At 48.2% G+C, this 25,547-nt stretch overlaps 1 protein-coding gene across 5 annotated transcripts in view; it reads right to left on the bottom strand.

The window, feature by feature from the left end:
• Positions 1 to 25,547, bottom strand: part of ZFR2 (zinc finger RNA binding protein 2) — a 397,475-nt gene that overhangs the window by 256,362 nt on the left and 115,566 nt on the right. For all 5 annotated transcript variants that reach the window (XM_029614304.1, XM_029614303.1, XM_029614305.1 and 2 more), the window contains one exon: positions 13,949 to 14,183. In XM_029614304.1, the coding sequence (XP_029470164.1) occupies positions 13,949 to 14,183 (235 nt within the window). The remainder of the gene's footprint in view (positions 1 to 13,948; positions 14,184 to 25,547) is intronic.

Below are 25,547 nucleotides of genomic sequence, written 5' to 3'. Positions count from 1 at the left end.
GCCCAAGAGGCCGCTTCCCCTTGCTTCTTTCCGCTGTGAAGGACGACCAGATGATCCGTCTTTCGTACTGGTTCCGACATTTCCAGATATCTGGATAGCAATCTGCCGATGTCGAGATGGCGCAGGGAGCGATCTTCTTCAGACTTCTTCAAACCTTCCATGGTTGGCAATGATATGGTTTGGTTGAGGTGGAAGTGTGAGACTACTTTGGGTAAGAAGGAGGGAACCGTGCGTAGATGGATGATCCCTGGAGTGATTCTGAGGAATGGATCACGGCAGGACAGCGCTTGTAGCTCTGAGATGCGGCGGGCCGATCATATGGCCAGCAAGAACACCATCTTAAAGGTTAGTAGACAGAGAGATAGGCCTCGGAGGGGTCTGAAGGCGGGTCCCGCTAGGAATTCCAAAACTAGGTTGAGGTTCCACAGGGGCACTGGCCACTTCAGTGGGGGGCGAATGTGTTTGACCCCTTTGAGGAAGCGTAAAACATCTGTGTGCGTGGCAATGCTGTTGCCCTCGCTCCTGGTACCGTAGCATGACAGGGCTGCCACCTGAACCTTGATTTGAGTTGAGGGACAGTCCTTTCTGAAGTCCATTCTGTAAGAACTCCAAAATTATAGGAACTTTAGCGGAATGTGGTTTGGTGCTGTGATCTTCGCACTAGGCTTCAAATACTCTCCAGATCCTTATGTACGTTAGAGATGTGGAGAACTTGCGTGCTCGGAGGAGGGTATCTATTACTGACCCCGAGTATCCCCTCTTCCTCAGTCGGGCCCTCTCAATGGCCAGACCGTAGGAGAGAATTGAGCTGGATCCTCGTGGAGGATGGGGCCTTGTTGCAGTAGGTCCCTGTGTGGAGGCAGGGGTAGCAAAACCCCTGCCAGTAGTCTTCTCATGTCTGCGTACCAGGGTCTTCTTGGCCAGTCCGGGGCCACCAGAAGGACTAGGCCTCTGTGTCGCCGAATCTTGTGAATGATTGCGCCCAGCAGGAGCCATGGGGGAAAAGCTTATAGCAGGGTCCCCGGTGGCCAGATCTGTACCAGGGCGTCGATCCCTTGTGACTGTGGGTCTCGCCTGCAACTGAAGTATCTGGGTACTTGAGTGTTGGATCTGTTCGCCAGCAGGTCCATCTCCGGAGTCCCCCACCGATCCACTATCATCTTGAAGGCTGTGGAGGACAGCTTCCATTCTCCCGGGTTTAGGCTTTCTCTGCTGAGGAAGTCTGCTGTGGTGTTGTCTTTCCCGGCGATGTGGACGGCGGAGATGTCCTGGAGATTTGCTTCCGCCCAGGACATCAGGGGGGCTATTTCTAAGGAAACCTGTTGGCTTCTGGTTCCGCCCTGTCGGTTGATGTATGCCACCATGGTGGCATTGTCCGACATCACTCTGACCGCTTTGTTTCGAAGTCTGTGGGCAAATCGCAGGCAGGCTAGCCTGACTGCCCGTGCCTCTAGTCGATTGATGTTCCACCCCGACTCTTCTTTGTTCCACCGCCCCTGGGCGGTTAGCTCTTCGCAGTGTGCTCCCCATCCGCTTAGGCTGGCATCTGTGGTGAGCAGGGTCCAGGTTGGGGAGGATATTCTTGATCCCTGGCTCATGTGGTTGGACTGTAGCCACCAACGTAGCTGGGTCCGCACTCTGGTCAGTAGAGGTAGGTGTACGGTGTAGTTCTGTGATCGTGGACTCCACCAAGATAGGAGAGAGCGTTGTAAAGATCTCATGTGAGCTCGCGCCCATGGTACCACCTCCAATGTGGATGCCATTAGACCGAGGACTTGTAGATAATCCCAGGCTGTGGGCCGGGTGGCGCTCAGCAGGGTCTGGAGTCGGTTCCACAGTTTTGATCTCCTCGTGGGGGTCAGGCTGACCTTGTCTTCCTTGGTGTCGAATTGGACTCCTAGGAATTCCAGCGTCTGTGATGGCTGTAGGGAGCTCTTGTTCAAGTTGACTACCCATCCTAGGCTTTCCAGTAGAGTTATGACTCTGTTGGTTGCTCGGTGACTCTCCTCCGGTGACTTTGCCCTGATCAGCCAATCGTCCAGGTAGGGATGGACGAGGATTCCTTCCTTCCTGAGTGTCGCCGCTACCACTACAATTACCTTGGTAAAGGTCCGCGGTGCGGTGGCTAACCCGAAGGGTAGTGCCCGGAATTGGAAGTGTTGGTTCAGGACCTTGAAGCGTAAGTAGCGCTGGTGTTCCTGATGGATGGGGATGTGCAAGTAGGCCTCTGACAGGTCTAGGGATGTGAGGAATTCTCCTGGCTGTATTGCACGTATGACTGACTGCAGGGTTTCCATGCGAAATCTTGGGACCCTTAGATGTCGGTTGACTGACTTGAGGTCCAGGATGGGCCTGAAGGTGCCCTCTTTCTTGGGTACAATGAAGTAAATGGAGTAATGTCCAGAATTTATCTCCCGTGAAGGCACTGGGGTTATGGCCTGTAGGGTGAGGAGTCTGGTCAGCGTAGCCTCCACTGCCGTCCTTTTGCGGGGGTCGTGGCAGGGAGATTCTATGAACTTGTCCGGAGGGGTTCGAAGGAAGTCTAGGTAGTACCCTTCTCGGATGATGGCTAGGACCCACTTGTCCGAAGTTATCTCGACCCATCTGCGGTAGAATAGGGTTAGTCTGCCCCCTATGGCTTCTTCCCTTGGATGGGTCGGCTGATTCTCATTGTGGGGTGCGGCTGGGACCTGAACCCGAGCCAGTTCCCCTCTTGCTGTGCCTGTTCCGAAAGGACTGGTTTCTGGCCGGAGGACGAGGTGCTTGGTAGGTATTCCTGTAAGGGTTGAAGCGCTGTGAGCTTCTGCCTCTGGATGGCCTGGGAAAGGGGCGCTGGTTTCTCTTTGACTTGTCTTCTGGTAGACGAGGTAATGGATAGTCGCCCCATTTGTTAGCCAATTTCTCCAGTTCACTGCCGAACAGGAGGGAACCCTTGAAGGGCATTCTTGTAAGGCGTGTCTTGGAGGAGGTGTCGGCCGACCAATTTCGCAGCCAGAGTTGTCTCCTGGCTGCCACTGAGAATGACACTCCCCTGGCTGCTGTGCGTACCAGATCAGAGGCAGCGTCCGTGAAGGAGAGAGCTGATTCCATGTCTTCTCCCGGAGTGTTGTTCCTGGCTTGAGATAAACAGGAACTTGTCACCACGGTGCAGCAGGTCGCAATCTGAAGGGACATAGCTGCCACCTCAAAGGCTTGTTTCAGTATGGCTTCCAGGCGCCGATCATGTGCGTCCTGGAGGGCCGCCCCTCCCTCCACTGGAATGGTGGTGCGCTTAGCGACTGCGCAAACTATGGCGTCCACTTTGGGGCACGCTAGCAGCTCCTTGGTCGCTGGGTCCAGGGGGTACATGGTGGATAAGGCTCGACCCCCTTTGCATGAGGACTCTGGTGCATTCCACTCCAGGTCGATTAGCTGTTGCGCCGCCTGTAGGAGGGGAAAATGGTGGGCCGTTTGTCGGAGGCCCTCTAGCAGGGGGTTCATTCTAGGTTCCCCTGGGGTGCCTTGGTTCGGGATAGCGAGCTCCGATAGGCATTGAGATACCAGGTCCGGAAGGTCCTCCTTTGTGAAGAAGCATCTCATGGTTCGATGCGGCTCTGTCCCCGAGGGAAGTTCTCCCTCCTCGAGGGGCTCGACTTCTTCCTCTGAGTAATCAGTTTCCCCGTATGTGGAGCTTCTGGGAGGTGGGGGCCTGTGCCTAGGCCTCGAGAGTCCTGGGGCATGAGGGTCTTCCGGTAGATATGGGTCTGCTCGGTACTCAGACTGCATCCGGACAAAGGCGTGGATCCCTTAAGAACATAAGAACATAAGAAAATGCCATACTGGGTCAGACCAAGGGTCCATCAAGCCCAGCATCCTGTTTCCAACAGTGGCCAATCCAGGCCATAAGAACCTGGCAAGTACCCAAAAACTAAGTCTATTCCATGTAACCATTGCTAATGGCAGTGGCTATTGTCTAAGTGAACTTAATAGCAGGTAATGGGCTTCTCCTCCAAGAACTTATCCAATCCTTTTTTACACACAGCTATACTAACTGCACGAACCACATTCTCTGGCAACAAATTCCAGAGTTTAATTGTGCGTTGAGTAAAAAAGAACTTTCTCCGATTAGTTTTAAATGTGCCCCATGCTAACTTCATGGAGTGCCCCCTAGTCTTTCTACTATCCGAAAGAGTAAATAACTGATTCACATCTACCCGTTCTAAACCTCTCATGATTTTAAACACCTCTATCATATCCCCCCTCAGTCGTCTCTTCTCCAAGCTGAAAAGTCCTAACCTCTTAGTCTTTCCTCATAGGGGAGTTGTTCCATTCCCCTTATTTTGGTAGCCCTTCTCTGTACCTTCTCCATCACAATTATATCTTTTTTGAGATGCGGCGACCAGAATTGTACACAGTATTCAAGGTGCGGTCTCACCATGGAGCGATACAGAGGCATTATGACATTTTCCGTTTTATTCATCATTCCTTTTCTAATAATTCCCAACATTCTGTTTGCTTTTTTGACTGCCGCAGCACACTGCACCGACGATTTCAATGTGTTATCCACTATGACACCTAGATCTCTTTCTTGGGTTGTAGCACCTAATATGGAACCCAACATTGTGTAATTATAGCATGGGTTATTTTTCCCTATATGCATCACCTTGCACTTATCCACATTAAATTTCATCTGCCATTTGGATGCCCAATTTTCCAGTCTCACAAGGTCTTCCTGCAATTTATCACAATCTGCTTGTGATTTAACTACTCTGAACAATTTTGTGTCATCTGCAAATTTGATTATCTCACTCGTCGTATTTCTTTCCAGATCATTTATAAATATATTGAACAGTAAGGGTCCCAATACAGATCCCTGAGGCACTCCACTGTCCACTCCCTTCCACTGAGAAAATTGCCCATTTAATCCTACTCTCTGTTTCCTGTCTTTTAGCCAGTTTGCAATCCACGAAAGGACATCGCCACCTATCCCATGACTTTTTACTTTTCCTAGAAGCCTCTCATGAGGAACTTTGTCAAACGCCTTCTGAAAATCCAAGTATACTATATCTACCGGTTCACCTTTATCCACATGTTTATTAACTCCTTCAAAAAAGTGAAGCAGATTTGTGAGGCAAGACTTACCCTGGGTAAAGCCATGCTGACTTTGTTCCATTAAACCATGTCTTTCTATATGTTCTGTGATTTTGATGTTTAGAACACTTTCCACTATTTTTCCTGGCACTGAAGTCAGGCTAACCGGTCTGTAGTTTCCCGGATCGCCCCTGGAGCCCTTTTTAAATATTGGGGTTACATTTGCTATCCTCCAGTCTTCAGGTACAATGGATGATTTTAATGATAAGTTGCAAATTTTTACTAATAGGTCTGAAATTTCATTTTTTAGTTCCTTCAGTACTCTGGGGTGTATACCATCCGGTCCAGGTGATTTACTACTCTTCAGTTTGTCAATCAGGCCTACCACATCTTCTAGGTTCACCGTGATTTGATTCAGTCCATCTGAATCATTACCCATGAAAACCTTCTCCATTACGGGTACCTCCCCAACATCCTCTTCAGTAAACACCGAAGCAAAGAAATCATTTAATCTTTCCGCGATGGCCTTATCTTCTCTAAGTGCCCCTTTAACCCCTCGATCATCTAACGCAGGAGAGCGAGGCCGGTTCTAAGTTGAGGGGTGCCAGGTCTCTAGGGGTCCCCCGTCTGAGGGATGGTCTCACTGGGGCCTGCTAGGTCCGGGAGTTTCCTGAGGAGCTAGCGCTTAATCTTGGATGAGTCTGGCCGTGGGCTGGAGCTCCTATGGCCTCTTCACATTGGGCGCATAAGGCGTCTGCTTCCTCGCTCTGTGCGGCTCTGAGGTTGCATGCAGAGCAGAGGCCTAGAGCAATTATGCCTGACTCTGGAGGTGCCGCTTCTGCGGACGCGTGGGCTCTTATGCGATCTATTGCGTCGGATATCAATGTGCACCGATGTGCTCCCAGCCGTAGATGTGCGCTTAGTAGTATGCGCGAGGCTTAAGCGCGGAGGATTGTTAACATGCGCCTAAAGATGTGCGCCTATTAATGTGTGCCTATAATACGCGCCCAATTATCGGTGCCTATGATACGCGCCGAACTTTGGCCGCCTATGATACGCGCTCTATCCTTGGGCGCCTATGATACGCGCCCAACTATTTTCGGGCGCCTATGATACGCGCCCATTACTTGAGCGCTTAGCTTTATTTGGGCGCTCGAGCGGGCGGAGGGCGGCGAACAAGGACAAGATGGCGACGGCGAGCAGGCAAGCAATATGGCGACCTCCTTGGAGGGTCTCCACGTGGGCAGACCCTGTTAATCCTCGATCCTCTGAGACCAGTAAGTAAAGGATGTACGCCTTACCTTGTCTTCAGCGCTTCCCGGTTGCGACCCGGCGGTCTCCGGCTGCGGGGGGAAGAGGATGTTTACCTTCACCGCCGCGCTCGAGGATGTGCGCCCGCCGCCTCTAAGCCGCGCCCAAACTCGTCTCGCTCGGGGGCTAAGTCCTCGCCGCGAACGGCTCCGGACCGAGGCTGCCTCTAAGCCGCGCCCGAGCCCTTCTCACTCGGGGGCTAAGACCCTGCCGCGAATCGGCCACCGGACCGAGGCTCTTACCTCCGAGGGACCACAGAAATCACCTCGGGAAACTCGACTGGGGGAGGGACCCGAGGGTATCACCACAGGAGTGCGGGGCTCGTCTTCAGGTAGGATTCTTTAAAATTTGTTTGGTAGAACGCTCAGCGAGCGTGAGATAGTTCCTAACTGCTTTGGAGACGGAAAATACTGGTCGGCTGCACTTCCTGCAGGGGTATATGTACTAGGTGCTGACGTCAGATTGAAATCTGATCCGTCTCCAACTGCTAGCACGAGTACACTATACCCATTGGTCCTAAGTCCCTCTGCTACACTCTAGGAAAAGGAGAATTGCTGTTCACACAGTGTTTATATAGGCTACAAAAGGCAACGTGAACATACCTATGAAATCAATCTGAATATGTTCTAGCTGTCACTCGACAGCAACACTGAACAGCAAGACTCGGAGTGCATGCCTACCTGGTCCTAGAGGGAGAAGAAATTTGTGGCCCCTAAGTCCTTGCTGCAATGGTTGAGGTAGACAGAAGGAAAGGGAGGGACTAAAATGGGGAAACACCTTGGGTAGTTGTAAATGAAGGCTCCATTACACCAATAGAGACCAAATTTGATTGAGCTGAAAGTCCAAAGAAGGTGGTATACATAGCTGTGCAAAATAAATAGCCTCATTTTCAAAATTTTATATAACATCCAGTAATCATGATATCAGCCATTTTTTTTTTCACTAGTAATGTCATTGAAATACTATTTCACTTTGTATCCTGTTCATGCAAGTATGCACCAGACATACAAAATAATAAGGATGTGCATTTGTCCTGTTTCCGAGTTAGCGCGCACTAACGGGGAGTTAGCGCGCACTAACGGCCCTCCCTTATTTCAAAGGCCCAAACCGCAGGAAATACGATATTTCCAGCAGCGGGCCGAAAATGAAGCCTGAACCAAAAGGTATTTTGTAGTGATGTGCTTTGCACATCACTACAAAATACATTAGGTAAAGCAAATGTTGCTTACCTGATGTAACAGGTGTTCTCACAGGACAGCAGGATGTTAGTCCTCACAAATGGGTGACATCGAGGATGGAGCCCACCACGGAAAACTTCTGTCAAAGTTTAAACAGAACTTTGACTGGCCCCTACTGGGCATGCCCAGCAAGGCACTGACCCTGCAGCCAGCAGGGGTCTCCCTTCAGTCTGATTTTCAAAGCTACAGGCAGTGCCTAGAAAGTAAAAACAAAACGAACCCAACACCGCGGGGTGGCGGGCGGGTTTCGTGAGGACTAACATCCTGCTGTCCTGTGAGAACACCTGTTACATCAGGTAAGCAACATTTGCTTTCTCACAGGACAAGCAGGATGGTTGTCCTCACAAATGGGTGAGTACCGAGCTGAGGATGTCCTGACTTGCACCAAATGCACCCAACGACGTGCAACAGGCAGTACAAGTGGGGTGGAATTTGGGAAAGGGCATCCGCACCCTACCGGGAAGGTGGAAGGGTGTTGGTACATCAGGTTGGAAAAAGGTTACGCAAGACAGATTGGCCGAAGATGGAGTCCTGTCTTCCAGCTTTGTCCAAACAATAGTGGGCTGCAAAGGTATGGAGAGAACTCCAGGTTGCAGCCCTGCAGATGTCAGGAAGCGGCACCGATCGAAGGTGTGCCACTGACGTCGCCATGGCCCTCACAGAGTGTGCTTTGACACGGTCTTGGAAAGGAATGCCAGCCTGCTCATAGCAGAAAGAAATGCAGTCCGCCAACCAGGAGGAAAGAGCCTGCTTACCCACAGGTTGTCCTAACTTGTTAGGATGGAAAGAGACGAATAATTGAGTGCTCTTCCTGTGAGAAACTGTACGGTCTAGGTAAAAGGCTAGAGCTCGTTTACAGTCTAGGGTATGCAGGGTCTGTTCTCCAGAGTTGGAGTGGGGCCTGGGAAAAAAGATAGGTAGTATGATGGATTGATTGATATGAAACTCAGAAACTACCTTAGGTAAAAATTTAGGGTGAGTGCGGAGTACCGCCCGGTCCTGCAGGAGTTTAGTGTAAGGCGGATAGGTAACTAGGGCCTGTAATTCACTAACCCTGCGAGCTGAAGTGATAGCCAAAAGGAATAACACTTTCCATGTGAGATACTTTAACTCACAGGAGTGCAGAGGTTCGAAAGGAGGTTTCATTAGACGACCAAGAACCAGATTAAGGTCCCAGGATGGGGCCGGAGGCCGTAAGGGTGGCTTCAGATGGAGCAAGCCTTTAAGAAAACGTGTTACTAGGGGTTGTACTGAAATAGGGACACCCTGTACACCTTTATGGAAGGCGGCTACCGCACTGACATGCATTCTAATGGAAGAGGTTTTTAGACCTGATTCTGATAGATGCCATAAATAGTCCAAGAATTTGGAAATTGGACAGGAAAGGGGATCAAGGGACTGAGAAGTGCACCATGATGTGTACCTTTTCCATTTGTATGAGTAAGACTTTCTTGTGGAAGGCTTTCGTGAAGCTATCAGGACTCGAGAAACGGAATCTGAAAGGTTGAAAGGCTGAAGGACTAACCTTTCAACATCCATGCCGTCAGGGACAAGGCTTGGAGGTTGGGATGGAGGAGGCATCCGTCGTTTTGAGTGAGCAGATGCGGGTCCTTTCCCAGAGGAATGTGCCTGCGGATGGAGAGATCCTGGAGTATTGGAAACCAGACTTGGCGTGGCCAGTAAGGTGCTATCAGGATCATGGTTCCTCCGTCCTGGCGTAGCTTCACGAGAGTCTTTGACACAAGAGGAAGTGGGGGGAATGCGTAGAGCAGACCGGTTGTCCACTTGAGGGAGAATGCATCCCTCGGCCGAGAGTTCTGGCTCCGAATGAGAGAGCAGTAATCGTCCACTTTGTGGTTCTGAGGGGACGCAAAGAGGTCTATGCGGGGAGAACCCCACTTGTGAAACAGAGAGGTCGCTACCAGAGGATCGAGTGACCACTCGTGCGGTCGGAAGACACGGCTCAGCCGGTCTGCCAATACATTGTCTACTCCCGGCAGGTAAGTGGCCCTGAGGTACATAGAGTGGGAGAGGGCTTCCGCCCAGATCTGCGCAGCTTCCTGACACAGAAGGAAGGAGCCTGTGCCTCCCTGCTTGTTTATGTACCACATGGCCACTTGGTTGTCCGTCTGGATTAAGATTATCTGATGAAAGAGATGATCTTTGAAAGTGCGGAGCGCATAGCGGATTGCTCGAAGTTCCAGGAAATTGATCTGGTGTTCGGCTTCCTCGTTGGACCATAACCCTTGGGTTTGAAAATTGTCCACATGGGCCCCCCAACCGATGTGGGAAGCGTCGGTGGTTAGGATAACTTGCGGATCCGGTGGAAGAAAGGGTAAGCCCTGAAGGAGGTTGACCTGAGTCGTCCACCAAGTTAAGGATAGGCGCAGCGCTTGTGTGACTGTGATTATGGAGGACAGAGGCTGAAAAGCTTGAATCCATTGTTGTCGTAGAGTCCATTGTGTTACCCTCATGGCTAGTCTGGTCATGGGAGTGACTTGAACCGAGGATGCCATGTGTCCTAGGAGAACTAGGAATTGGCGAGCTGTGGCAGTGTCTTGAGACTGGAGCTGGTGAGCTAGGGACATGAGAGTTTGGACCCGTTGTAGCGGAAGGTAGGCCTTTGCTTGTAAGGTGTCCAAGTCTGCCCCAATGAAAGATAAGGTTTGAGATGGGACGAAGCAAGATTTCTCGTAATTGACAAGAAACCCTAAGGAAAGGAGTGTGTTGATTGTCAATTGTAGGGAGGACCGGGCAATCTGAGGGGTGGAGGCCCTGATCAGCCAGTCGTCCAGATAGGGGTATACGTGGACACCTTCCTTCCTGAGGAATGCTGCTACAACTACGAGGCATTTGGTGAAGACCCGTGGAGCAGATGCCAGACCGAAAGGCAGTACTCGGTATTGATAATGGTCGCGGCCTACGAGAAACCGCAGATATTTGCGATGGGATTGTGTTATCGCAATATGGGTATAAGCTTCCTTGAGGTCGAGGGAGCATAGCCAATCCCCTTTCTGCAGCAGAGGGAGTAACGTGCCCAGGGTTACCATCTTGAACTTTTCTTTTTGCAGATACTTGTTGAGGGCTCGAAGGTCTAAAATTGGACGTAGCCCTCCTGATTTCTTTGGAATTAGGAAGTATCTGGAATAGAATCCCTTGCCTCGTTGAGAGGGAGGAACGAGTTCTATAGCATTTGATTGCAGAAGAAGAGATACTTCCTGTTGTAATTGAGCCAAATGGCTGGATAGACTCCACGCTTGAAGCGGCGGGGAGTCTGCCGGAAGAGTTATGAAATTGAGGTGGTAACCCTGTGCGATAATCGCCAGCACCCACTGGTCTGAGGTAATCCGTATCCAATGCTGTAGAAAGTGGCACAGACGACCCCCTACAGGGATGTGGGGGAGTGGGATATGGCATGTGCTCCGAGTCGGGAAGTCAAAGGCCTGCCGCAGGCCCGGGGGGTGGGGCTACAGCAGGTCTTTGTTTCCGAGGTTGGCGTGGCTGAGGTCTGGTGGAGGATCGAGCCGGACGAGGCCTAGTCGACGGAGGGTAATAACGACGTGGCCGAAAGAATGACTTTTTGGAGTCCTTCTTAGGTGGTGGTTTGGAGGATACCTCAGATGGAACAGACGAAAGTTGTTTCAACGTCTCGTGGTGATCCTTCAATTCCGCCACAATTTGTTGAATCTGTTCTCCGAACAGATTATCCCCTAAGCAGGGTAAATCGGCTAGACGATCCTGAACCTCTGGGCGAAGGTTGGATGATTTTAACCAAGCCCAACGTCTGGCTGAGATGGCAGTAGCTGAGACTTTCGTGGAAGCATCGAAGATATCGTAGGCCGTTCGGATCTCGTGCTTCCCAGCTTCAAATCCTTTGTGAAGGAGGGCTTGAAGCTGTGGCTGGTATTGGTCCGGTAAGGTGTCAGCGTAGTCCTGCATTTGTTTAAGGATAGCTCTGTTGTACTGAGTCATATAAAGTTGGTATGAAGCTATACGAGATATCAACATAGCCCCATGATACACTTTCCTTCCCACACTATCAAGAAATTGGTTGTCCTTGATAGGGGGAGTGGAAGAGTGTGGCTTTAAACGCTTGGCTTTCTTTTGCGCAGACTCAACTACAACAGAGCGATGATCCAGTTGAGACTTCTGAAATCCTGGTGCTGACTGAACGAGGTAGGTTGAGTCAGCTTTTTTATTGACTGGTGACACAGATGAAGGTGATTCCCAGTTTTTCTTTAAAAGATCCAGAAATACTTGGTGAATGGGGATGGAAGCGATGATCTTGGGGGCATCCAGAAATTGGAGCAGCTCCATCATTTGGTGCCTGTCATCGGTCTCAGATTGCAGCTGAAAAGGCACAACTTCTGACATCTCCTTTACAAAATTTATAAAGGAGAGATCTTCAGGAGGAGATCGTTTTCTACTCTCTGTAGGAGATGGTGGGGATGGTAAATCTGTATCTGAAGATGAATCATCACCCCAGGTATCATAAGGATCATGTAGGTTTGCTGTCCTGAAGGACCTGGTAGAGGATCCAAAGGCATCGATGGAACCGGTGCTGCAAGCGGAACAGTGAACGGCATCGAGGGCTTCGGGGCCACCGATGGAATCGGTGCCGATCTTGGAATCGATGGAGCCGAAGGATAAATCGGTGGAAAGGTATGTGAAGGCACCGATGGAACGACACCGGACGGAGGAATCCGGAACGGTGTTTCTCCTGTCGATGAATGTCCTTCCGGAGATGATGGTGTAGTCGGTGCTAATGAAATCACCGATGGAAGGGCGCGCATAAGTGCCTCCATACGATTTAGTATCGGTGCCAACGCTTCCACTATAGGCTCGGTGGTCGGTTCCATCCTCGGTGGCAGAGTCGGTGCTGAGGTCGGTGCCTGAGGCGGTGCCGGAATCGGTGCCGGAGGCGGTGCCGGTGGAGGCTGGAATCTTCGCATCGCATTCTCGATGGCCTCCTGGACCAGCCGGTCCAGTTCTGCCCGGAGACCAGGGGTAAGCATACCCGGCTCGACGGGAGAGGGAGGCTGAGGCAGGGCCGGAGGGACCACCGTAACCGGTGGGATCACGGCCCCCGCACCCCGGGAGGGTGAGGGTTTCCTCGGTGCCTGCGAACGAGACGTGGACGGTGCCAGGTCCGACCGAGGCTTTTTCTTCGGTGGCTCGGCCTGTTCAGAGGTCGATGGTTGCGGATCCTCGACGGGCCGAGACTTGTGCCGTCGATGGCGATGCTTATCCTTCCGATCTCCTCGGTCATCCGGGGAGGGGACAGGAGTCGACGGCCGAGAAGTCATCGATGGTGGACGGTCACCGGCGGGTTGGCGATGGTGGTGCAACTTCGACGGTGCCGGTTCCGATGACGTCGATGCTATCGATGGCGTTGGGGTGGGTGCATGGAAGAGGAGCCCCATCTTCTCCATCCTGGCCTTGCGACCCTTAGGTGTCATTAAGGCACATTTGGTGCAAGTCAGGACATCATGCTCACTACCCAAACATAAAACACAAACCCTATGGGGGTCAGTGATGGACATAGTCCGGGTACAATCCGGACATCGACGGAACCCCGTCGCCATGGCTTAAGGCCAAATTTAGGCGCGGGCTCAGTAAGTTCCCACAGGCCTCAAGGGCCAAAATCGACGGCCGCCGATTAAAAAAGGGAAAAAACTTACCGGTTTCCGCGAAAGTGACAAAAATTTGTCGAAGGGAGACCCCTGAGGGGCAAATTTTCTTCGGATAGAAAAATACCGAATTCCTGTCAGGAACGTGGTAAGAGAGCTCCTTTCACCGCGTGGCAACTGCTGCGCGGAAAAAAGAAGACTGAAGGGAGACCCCTGCTGGCTGCAGGGTCAGTGCCTTGCTGGGCATGCCCAGTAGGGGCCAGTCAAAGTTCTGTTTAAACTTTGACAGAAGTTTTCCGTGGTGGGCTCCATCCTCGATGTCACCCATTTGTGAGGACAACCATCCTGCTTGTCCTGTGAGAAAACAATATTTCACCCATCACATCCTGAAGACAGACATTATACATCTGTGCTCACAGCCAGAGAGAAATGGAACTAGGCATAAAGGTAAAATGACAAATCTAAAACAGCAAGGTTGGACATTACTCCCATCCTTACTCTGCTTGTTCCTTATCCAAGTTTATATATTATTATGTACTTTTTCTCCACCTGTTATATGTAAACAGATGTGATGTTCTTCAAACGTCGGTATAAAAAAGTTTCAAATAAAATAAATAAATCTACCATTGTGAACTATTACCAAATGTGGGTAGGGGGGACTCAAATCAATCAACAGTTTAAGGCCATACATTCTGGTACCTGGTAGTTCTGAGTCGTGACAGGCTGTGGTGTTGGTTCCTGTTGCCGTGTTCCGTAACTATAGTCTCCTCCTGAGTGCGCTTGGTACCCTCCGTAAGTTGCAGGTGCAACCGGCCTGGCAGTCTGAGCAGCAGGGGCATAGGTTGGGGTCACAGCATGGGCTACTCCAGGTGTCTGCTGAACGGTGTAGCTGGCTGCAGTGGTAGGATGGGAATAAGCTGCAGCAGGCTGAGTACTTTCAGAGAAATCAAATTAAAAAACAAAACAAAACAAAACATGAATGTCTTCTTTTCTCCTGGCACAAAGTTCTTTCTGTTGAATTGGCTTTTTAATAAAACCTATAAACATTTTGTTTTTTCTCTCTCATCACTTTGGCTATTTGAATAAACCCAACTCATATACCGTATTTTTCGCTCCATAAGACGCACCTGACCATAAGACGCACCTAGGATTCAGAGCAGGAAAATTAAAAAAAAAATAATAATAATAATAATGGTGTGCTAAACCGGCTCTGTTCCTGGGCGTCTTATGGAGCAAATTAGGGGAGGGCATAAAATTCTTTTTGGTCCCCATTTCATTTTCGGGTCTAGGGAGGGCCATTTCTGTCCACTCCCTGGATCAGAAAACGTTTATCATTCTCTTTGTTGGGGAAAAAAAAACAAACAAAAAACTCCATCCCAACCCTTTAAAGTTAATTAACTACAACCCCCCACCCTCCTGACCCCCCCCCCCCCCCAAGACTTGCCAAAAGTCCCTGGTGGTCCAGTGGGGGTGATCTCCTGCACTCGGGCCGTCTGCTGCCAGTATTCAAAATGACGCCGATAGCCTTTGCCCTTACGATGTCAAAGGGGCTACCGGTGCCATTGGTCGGCTCCTACGACATAGTAAGGGCAAAGGGCCATCGGCGCCATTTTGATTACTGGCAGCCGAAGGCCCGAGTGCAGGAGATCACTTCTGCACCCCCACTGGACCAACAAGGACTTTGCCAAGCCTTGGGGGGGGGGGGGGTCAGGAGGGTGGGGGGTTGTAGTTAATTAACTTTAAAGGGTTGGGATGGGCCAATCCAGGCCATAAGAACCTGGCAAGTACCCAAAAACTAAGTCTATTCCATGTTACCATTGCTAATGGCAGTGGCTATGCTCTAAGTGAACTTAATAGCAGGTAATGGACTTCTCCTCCAAGAACTTATCCAATCTTTTTTTAAACACAGCTATACTAACTGCACTAACCACATCCTCTGGCAACAAATTCCAGAGTTTAATTGTGCGTAGAGTAAAAAAGAACTTTCTCTGATTAGTTTTAAATGTGCCCCATGCTAACTTCATGGAGTGCCCCCCTGGTCTTTCTATTATCCGAAAGAGTAAATAACCGATTCACATCTACCCGTTCTAGACCTCTCATGATTTTAAACATCTCTATCATATCCCCCTCAGCCGTCTTTTCTCCAAGCTGAAGTCCTAACCTCTTTAGTCTTTCCTCATAGGGGAGCTGTTCCATTCCCCTTATCATTTTGGTAGCCCTTCTCTATACCTTCTCCATCGCAATTATATCTTTTTTGAGATGCGGCGACCAGAATTGTACACAGTATTCAAGGTGCGGTCTCACCATGGAGCGATACAGAGGCATTATGACATTTTCCGTTTTATTCACCATTCCCTTTCTAATAATTCCCAACATTCTGTTTGCTTTTTTGACTGCCGCAGCACACTGAAACGACGATTTCAATGTGTTATCCACTATGACGCCTAGATCTCTTTCTTGGGTTGTAGCACCTAACATGGTTAGCTTCCTCCAAACTGAACTTTTTACATTCAATAATTGTTATATCTAATAACACAAACCAATAACAAGGGGTTGATTTTCAAAGTGACTTATGGGCTTAAACCTTGCATAAAAGGTGTGCTGAACATGAAATTGGGAGGGGGGGTTGTAAGTATAAAAGTATGCCTGAAACATGATTTTACATGTTTTTACCTGCAATTGTGGTAGCCATTCCAAGGGCCAGAGTCAGGGTGGGGAAAGCAAGTTTGCTTACTGTCAGGCCGATTCAGTACAGTGCGCTCAGGCCGTGCAGCCAAGCCGCACATTTTACTCTCAGAAATTAACGCCTGCCCAAAGGCAGGCGTTAATTTCGACCAGTACCTGAAAAGTGTACAGAAAAGCAGAAAAAACTGCTTATCTGTACACCCTCCGACTTAATATCATAGCGATATTAAGTCGGAGGCGCCAAAAATAAAAAATCTTAAAAAAACAAAACTCTGCCCACGGCCCACGGGTTGGAAAATGGATGCTCAATTTTGCCAGCGTCTGTTTTTCGAACCCGTGGCTGTCAGCGGGTTCGACAACCGACGCTGGTAAAATTGAGCGTCGGCTGTCAAACCCACTGACAGCTGCCACTTCTGCCAATAAAAAGGCGTTAGGGAACCGTAAAAAAAAAAAAAAAGGCGCTAGAGGCACACTAGTGTCCCTAGCGCCTCCTTATTAGCGCGGGCCCTCAATTGCGTACAGAATCGTGCACCCAGGAGAGTGGCCTGGGCGCGCATTTGGAGAGCGAGCGCTCACCTCAGAGCACCAGCTCTCCCGTGCATTTTACTGAATCAGCCCGTGTGAATGGTGTTCACCATAGACAGCAGGATGAATTAGCCATGATATGTGAACAGAGCCTTGTCTCTTAGCTCACATAGCTTTTGTTCTACTGAGCATGTGCAAGAGTTCCCGCATGGGTGTTGCCTCAAGCTCCTCAGTTGATTTTTGAACTAACTATAGCTAGACAGACTTTCCAAGGAGGTGGGTATTTAGCATGGCTAATTCATTCTGCCATCTACAGAGAACACCATTCAAGGTAAGCAAACTTGCTTTCACCACAGACAAGGAGGGCTGAATTAGCCAAGACACACACAGGGAATCCCAAATTGAGGGTTGCAGCAGAGTATTTTCTAAATAAGCAAACCGGACTCCACCATGGAGAGTAGCCCTGGGTGAACAGGCTATGCAAAACTGCTTGTTCAAATTTACTATTATTTATTTATTTAGAAACTTTTCTATACCGTCGCTAAGTTATATACCATCGCAATGGTTTACAAATAGGCACATAGACTAAGGTTAGTAAATCTAGGATATCGTACATTCTAACAGGTGCCGATAAAGTTCGGTTACAATTTCATAAATAAAATCATTATTTGAGTAATGTTGGTCAAGTACAGGTATATTATTGAGTTACAATCTCTTTGAGATATTACTTCTTAAATGTAGGATTGAGTAAATTCATTCTCATCTGCATTACTCTGTACTTTCATTCTCTACCCTCCACACTCTTTAGTGAAGGCTTTTTTAAAGAGCCATGTTTTTAAATTTTTCTTAAAAGTTTTGAGATTATTCTGTAATCTGAGTTCAGGGGGCATGATGTTCCATAGTATGGGCCCAGCCAATGATAAAGCCCTTTCTCTCACTTGGGTTAATTTTGCTGACTTTACTGAAGGGATTGTTAGTAGTGCTTTGTTTGCTGAGCGGAGGTTTCTTTGTGGAACGTGTACTCGTAAGGCTGTGTTTAGCCAGTCTGCTTCTTTATCATATATTAGTTTGTGTATGGTACATAAGGCCTTATATTTTATCCTGTATTCGATGGGTAACCAATGTAAGTCTGCTAGAGTTTCGGTTATATGGTCCCTCCTCTTTTTTCCCGTCAGTATCCTGAAGTATCTGGAGTGGTCTTATCGATGTGCTTGGGAGTCCTAGTAAGAGTGCATTGCAGTAGTCAGTGCTGGAAAAGATAATTGTTTGCAATACTGTTCTGAAGTGGGCGGGTGTGAGTAATGGTTTCAATCTTCTGAGGACCATAAGTTTTGCGTAGCCTTCTCTTACTTTTATAGATATGTGTTGCTTCAGGTTGATTTCTGGGTCCATTATTACTCCCAGATTCCTTACTTTTTCTGCTAGCTCAATTTTTTGGTTATTTCTTAGGGTTATTGGTGTTTGAATGATTTCAGTATGTTTTCTCTCTAGGTGAAGGAATTCAGTTTTGTCAATGTTGATGACCAGTTCCATTTGGTTTAGTAGTTGTTTAATTATGTCTAGGTACATGTTGGCTAGACTTAATGTTTTTTCAATTGTGTCGTCTATTGGTAGAATTAATTGAATGTCATCTGCGTAAATGTAATGTATTATCCCTAGGCCTGCCAGCAGATGACATAAGGGTAGCATATATATGTTAAAGAGGGTAGCAGACAGCACTGAACCCTGAGGTACTCCTGTTTCAAGTTTAAATTTTTCTGATAATGAGTTTATCATCTGGACTTGAAAGGACCTGTTGTTTAGGTAGGATCTGAACCAGTTTATTGTTTTGTCACATAATCCAATTTCTTCAAGTCTTTTTAGTAGTATTCTGTGGTTTACTGTATCAAAGGCTGCAGATAAGTCAAGCATTATAAGGATGTAAATGTTTACTGTTATCAAAACCTCTTAGTATGTTGTCTGTTAGAGAGAGAAGTAATGTCTCAGTGCTGTAGTGTTTTCGGAAGCCGTGTTGTGACGGGTACAGTATATTATTATTGTCTAGGTGTTCAGCTAGCTGTTTCTGTACTGTTTTCTCTATTAATTTTGCTAATAATGGGAGGTTTGAGACTGGGCGGTAGTTAATGAGGATTAGTGGGCCACTGTTTTTCTTTTTGATGATTGGTTTAATGATTGCCCCTTTCAGTGTATCTGGCATTAATCCTTCAGTTAGGGATAGGTTTATGATATTAGTTAGTGTTGGGGTTACTACATTGGTAATCTTTTTTATCTCAGTTGTTGGTATTGTATCGATTTTATGTGGAGCAGGGTTTATATTTTTTATCATTGATTCAACTTCTTATTCTGATATTTCTATAAATGAGGACCATATGTTAACATCTCTCTTTTGCATTACGATTGCTTGTTTGCTGTTTTTTGGGAGTTTGTTTCTTAGGTTTAATATTTTGTCACTAAAAATTTAGCTAATTCATTGCATTTTGATTCAGGAAGACTTTGAGGTGATTCTTGTTTGTCATTTGTGAGATTTGTTACTATGGAGAATAAGGTTTTTGGGTTATTGGCAAACTTTTCTATTTTATTGGAATAGTATTCTTTTTTAGTATTAAGGATCAGTTGTTTGTAGGAGGCTAGATGTTTCCTGAATTTGGTTAGGTTTTCAATTGTTTTGTGTTTTCTCCAGTTTTTTTTCAAATTTTCAGAGCTTTCTTTTTGCATCTTTTATTTTTGCATTATGCCAGTGGTTATTTTGTTTTGTTTCTTTGATAGTTATTGTTTTGATGGGGTTTATTTCATTGGCTATTTTCTTGGTTGAGTCTAACCAGAGTTCTGTAGCTGAGTTACAATCATTAAAGTGTTATGTCTTAGTTCTTCTTCTAATTTGTCCTTTAGTTCATCGTTGTTATAGGGTGGTCAATATTTAAATTCTATGGGATTATGAGTTTGTATGGTCTGGGGATTGAGAATATTAATATTGGACTGAATAAGGAAGTGGTCAGACCAAGGAATTTGTGTGTAGCTTGTTGCTAAGTGTTCTAGATAGTTGCTATTTATGAATGTTAGATCAATTGAGTGTCCGGCTCTATGTGTTGGTTTATCGGTTATTAGTGAAAACCCTAGTGCTGTCATGGCATCCATTAGTGTCTGGCATGTGTTAGAAAGGGGTTGGATGTCCATGTGTAGATTAAAGTCACCTAACACTATGGTAGGTTTAGAGGTGTTTAGATGTGTTGTCAGAAACTCGATTAGTGGTGACATATTTAGCTCTAGTAAACTGCTTCTTCATATTGGATTGTCCAGACAGTAAGAGGACATGAAGATGTGCATTGATGACCACGTTGCAGCTTTGCAAATGTCTTCAATAGGCATGGCTTGCAGATGAGCCACTGATGCATCCATAGCTCTCACTTCCAGATTACTGTGTTTGTAATCTGGAAGTGAGCTAGGGCATAGCAATGTGCAATATAGTCTGCTAGCCAATTGGACAATTTACATTTCACCTCGGCTATGCCCAGTCATTTAGGATTGTAAAAGATGAACAGTTGTGAAGCTTGACAATGTCATTGTATTCTCTTCCTGTAGTAAACCAAGGCTCTTTTATAGTCTAAGGAATGAAGGGCTTTTTCATCTTCATGCATATGTTGTGTCAGAAAGAGCACGAGTAAAACAATGGAGAAATTACTTACCGGATAAATTCGTTTTCCTTAGTGTAGACAGATGGACTCAGGCCCAATGGGTTATGTTCCCCTGCCAGCAGAAGGAGATGGAGTCAGATTTCAAAGCTGATTTCACCCTACATATACCCCTGCAATGACCTCAGCCCTTCAGTATTCTCTTCAAAAGCCACTGTGGACCTACTAGTGAAAAAACTTGATTGAAAATATGATTAAAAATGGATAACCGTAACTGTACTCAACCAATCATAAGCACTGAACCCCAGTAAGAATATATGTGCCCTGATCAAGGGAGTAGAAGGCTTACCAGAATTCACTTGCAGGTCGATTCAGTAAAGTCCGCGCGTGATGCAGTATTTAAATTAGGTCCGGCGGTAGAAACAGAGTGGCGGCTGTCAGTGGGTTTGATAGCAGACACTCAAATTTTGCTGGCGTTGGTTCTCGAGCCCGCTGACAGGTATGGGCTCGGAAACCGGACGCCGGCAAAATTGAGCGTCCGGTTTTCGACCCGACAGCCGCCTGCCGACTTCAAATTTTATTTTTATTTACTCTTCGGGACCTCCGACTTAAAATCGCCATGATATTAAGTCGGAGGGTGCACAGAAAAGCAGTTTTTACTGCTTTTCTGTGCACTTTCCCAGTGCCCAAAGAAATTAGCGCCTACCTTTGGGTAGGTGCTAATTTCTGAAAGTAAAATGTGCGGTTTGGCTGCACATTTTACTTTCTGAATCGCGCTGGCATACCTAATAGGGCCATCAACATGCATTTGCATGTTGAGGGCGCTATTAGGTTCGGCGGGTTGGACGCGCGTTTTCCGCCCCTTACTGAATAAGGGGTAAGGGAAAACGCGTGTCCAATGACAGGTTAACAGTGCGCTCCTTTGGAGCACACTGTACTGTATCGGCCTGTTGGATTCAATATCCACTCCACGGGCGAATTCATGGCACAGTTTTGGACTCAGCATCCCGCCTTTGGCTGCTCATCTGTCTACACTAAAGAAAATGAAATTATCAGGTTAGTAATCTCTCCATTTCCTAGCTTGTAGCCAGATGGACTCAGGACCAATGGTATGTACAAAAGCTCCTCCGGATCAGGGTGGGAGGCTGCCCACAGTCCAGTTAACACTGCCCTTGCAAAGGCTGCATCCTCTCGGGCCTAAACATCCAGGCAACAGAACCTGTAGAAGGTGTGCAAGATGGACCATGTCACTGCACAGCAAATGTCGACAGGAGACAGCAGTCTAACTTCCACCCATGAGGGCCGACTGAGCTCTAGTGGAATGAGCTTTAACCTGAGAAGTAATGACTTTCCTGCCTCCAACATATGCTATACCGTGACCACCATCCTTATCCAGCGAGCTACGGTAGCCCGTGAAGCTTCCTTCCACCGTGAAGCAGGCAGTCCATCTTCCGGACTGGTTCTGAAACTTCCAGCTACAATACCAAAAGTCTACCAACATTCAAATGACGGAGGAGGTGGTGGTATTGCTCTGCCTCCTTGTGCTTATCCGAAGGATGGCAACGAAATGGACTGATTCGAATTAAACTACGAAACTACCTTGGGCAAGAAGGATGGAACAGTATGAAGATGCAACGTTCCTGGAGTCATCCGGAGAAATGGTTCTCAACATGACAATGCCTGCAGTTCAGATATGCGACGTGATGAGCATATAGCCACCAGGAATACAATTTTCAAGGTTAATAAATGCAAGGAAAGACTGCACAGCAGTTGAAAGGAGGGCCCTGCCAAAAATTTCAATACTAGATTAAGATTCCACAAGGGAACTGGTTATCATAGGGCTGGCCAAAGATGCTTCACCCCTTTCAGAAAAAGGCCACGTCTGGATGAGCCGACAGGAGGGGTTCCATTCACCTCGCCCCTACAACAGGAGAGAGCCGCTATCTGCACCTTCAAGGAGTTAAGGGCCAAACCTTTATTCAGGCTGTCCTGTAAAAATTTCAGAATCAGTGGGAATTTGACCGCCTGAGGGGGGAGGGGAGGACGGGACAACACTCCATTCCTCACACCAGACATCAAATACTCTCCAGAACCGCACATATGCTGGGGATGTAGAGAACTTCCAAGCGCGGAGTAAGGTGGCAATTACCGTCACCTTATCTCCTCGGCTTCATCAGGCGAGCCCTCTCAAGGGCCAGATTGTAAGACAGAATCAGGTTGGATCCTCGTGAAGGACCAGTCCCTGCTATAGCAGTCCCTGTGCGGCGGGAGGTACGGGGGGGGGGGGGTTCTCCACCAGGAGTCTCCACATGTCTGCATACCATGGATGCCTGAGCCAATCTGGAACTACTAGTAGGACTAATCCCCTGAGGTGCTCGATTCTGCGAATGACCCTGCCCAGCAGGGGCACGGAGGGAAAGGCTTATAGCAACTCTTCTTCCAGCCAGGGCTGAACGAAAGCGTTGATTCCCCAGGGATCTCTTCAGTGACTGAAGAAATGGGGAACCTTTGCATTGTGAGATGCAACCAGCAGGTCAAAGGTTGGGCGGCCCCAGCAATCTTCTATCAGTTGAAAGGCTTTTTCTGACAACACCCCACTCTCCTGATCCAGACTCTCCCTGCCTAGGAAGTCCACTCTGACATCTTTTCCTGCGAGGTGGGAGGCTGAAATCATCTGTAGATGTATTTCTGCCCATTCCATAGGGAGGCCTATCTCCTGTGACACTTGCTAGCTCTTGGTTCCATCGTGGCATTTGATGTAGGCTACCGTCATTGCGTTGTCAGACATCAAGAGTGGAGGAGTAGCCTAGTAGTTAGAGCAGTGGGCTACGAACCAGGAGACCAGGGTTCGAGTCCTGCTGTCGCTCCTTGTGACCTTGGGCAAGTCACTTTACCCTCCATTGCCTCAGGTACAACTTAGATTGTAAGCCCTCTGGAGCTAGGGAACCTACCTACAGTACCTGCCTGTCCTCCCCTTTGAAGCGCTGAACAAAAAGACGTGCGAAAAGCGGAATATAAATTAAATAAATAACTAAATAAATCGCACAGACCGCTCGACCTGGAGTCTGTGGCTGAATTGTAGACATGCCAATCTGACTAACATCAATCTTGAGACGAACCTGAACCCAGGTCTGCCTCTCTCTTGGGCTGTCTACTACAAAAGGGCCAAAGACCTCTGAAATCTTCCAGGAGATTGATTTCCAGAGGCCTCTTCTTCTGTCCAACGTCCCCTGGGCTGACAGTTCCCGATAGTGAGCTCCCCAGCCCCAGAGATCACGTCTGTCGTGAGGACTAGCCAGTCAGTGAGGACAGGGGCACACCCCTGCTCAGATGAGCTTTCTGCACCTGGAGGTGAGAGCACATACCCATTGGCAAAGTGGTGGCAAACTGAATAGTCTTGAGACTGCGGGTTCCAATGTGACAGCAGCAAACATGGAAGTGGTCGCATGTGTGCCCTACCCCCACGGCACCACTCTCCAGGGTTGCCACCATCAAACCGAGATCTCAGGAGATAGCTCCACACCGGTCGGGGCGTATGGAGCTCATCAACTGATGACCTGGGACAAATCAACTTCCTTATCTGCGTGGTCAGAAGGAAAACCCTTGCCCTGCTTGGTGTCGAACCGGACTCCCAGATATTCCAAGGACTGGGGAAGGCTTGGGTTTACTACCAACCAAGTTCCTGAAGCAAGGAGGGCACCCTGTTGGTCACCCGGAGACACTCTTCACTGATTTGGCCTAGATCAACCAGTCGTCCAAGTATGGGTGCCACCAGGATTCCCTCTTTTCTCAATGCTGCCATATCAACCCACATAATCTTGGAAAATGTTCTGGATGCAGTGGCTAAGCCCAAAGGGCAATGCCCGAACTGATAATGGCGATCCAGTACTGCAAAGTGAAGGAAACTGTGTTCTTGACGGATTGGAATATGTAAGCAGGCCTTGGATAGGACCAGGGTGGTTAAGAACTCTCCCGATTGTATGGCCATTAGCACGGAGCGTAATGTTTCCATGCAGAAATAGATGTTGGCTGACCCTCTTGAGTTCCAGGATAGGGTGAAAGGAACCTTCCCTTCTTGGGTACGATGAAATAGATGGAATAACGCCCTGTATTTCCCTGGGGCGCAGGTACTGAGATTATAGCCCTCATCCTGAGGAGCCTTAAAATAGTAATCTTCACAGCCTGCTTCTTGTGCTAGGAATGGCAAGGAGACATCATTAATACGCCCCGAGCAGTGCTGTGAAATTCCAGTGCATATCCTTCTCGTATGACTTCCAGCACCCATTTGTCCAAAGTGATCTCGACCCACTGTTGGTAGAAGAGGGACAGTCGGCAAAATTTCATTGAGAGGTTTGGGACGAACCTGAACCCAGGCCTGCCTCTCTCTTGGGCTGTCTACTACAAAAGGACCAAGACCTCCCACAGGGCCAAGACCTCTGAAATGTCGAGTTTCTGTAGGGGTGAAAGCGTCGGGAGCCCCTGGATCGTCACCTCATAGGCGAGGGGCGCTGTAACTGCTTCCTCTTATCTTCCAGAAGCCGGGGGACTGGAGATTTGCCCCATTTACTACCCAGCTTTTCCAATTCGCTTCCAAAAAGGAGAGATTTTTTAAAGGGCATCTTTGTAAGATTGGCCTTGGAGGTTGCATCTGCTAACCAATTCCACAGCCATAGCTGTCTTCTCACTGCCACCACTGAGGCCACTCTTCTGGCCGAAGTACATATTAGATCCGGGCCCACGTCCACTAAAAAGGTAGCAGCGGGTTCCATAACGCTCTGGAAGTCACCCCCAAGACATCCACCTCCTGAGAAATAAGTAGGCACGAACAAGCTACCAGGGCACAAGAAGAAATCTGCAAGGTCATTGCTACTACTTCAAAGGCTTGTTTAAGGGTAGACTCCATCCATCTATCGTGTGCATCCTTTAAAGCCACGCCTCCCTCCATTGGGATAGTTGTTCACTTAGAGATGGCACAGACCAGCGCATTCACTTTAGGGAAATGCAAACATTCTCTAACTGCTGGATCCATGGGTATAGAGCTTCTAACACTCTTCCCCTTTAAAACTTGCTTCCAGGACATTCCAATTCCAGGTCAATCAACTCCTGGATGGCTTCCAGTACTGGAAAGTTAACAAGAGGCTTTCAATAGGGAGATCAAAATGGGATTCTTCTCTGGTTCCATCATAGAATCGGACCCAGGGCGTCCCAGTGTCTGCAGGGTCTGGGAAAACAAGGCCAGCAATTCATCTCTATGAAAAAACAATCGCAACATGGTTCAAAAGAGTTCCAACCCAGGGGGAATTTCCCCGTCTTCTAAGGAGTTCGGATTGTCCTCTTCATCTGAGCCAGTGATACCTTTGGTAAGGCGAAGCATGCCTCGATTTCTGTCAATAGGACTGGGAGAGGGAGGGCTTACCGGCTGAGGATCCATCCGGTCAGAGGCAAGGGAGGTAGTAGAC

Source organism: Rhinatrema bivittatum, chromosome 8, assembly GCF_901001135.1.
Source record: "Rhinatrema bivittatum chromosome 8, aRhiBiv1.1, whole genome shotgun sequence".
Lineage (NCBI taxonomy): Eukaryota > Metazoa > Chordata > Amphibia > Gymnophiona > Rhinatrematidae > Rhinatrema > Rhinatrema bivittatum.
The sequence above is the reverse complement of the archived record's forward strand: the minus strand, read 5'-3'. Positions and strand labels throughout refer to the sequence as shown.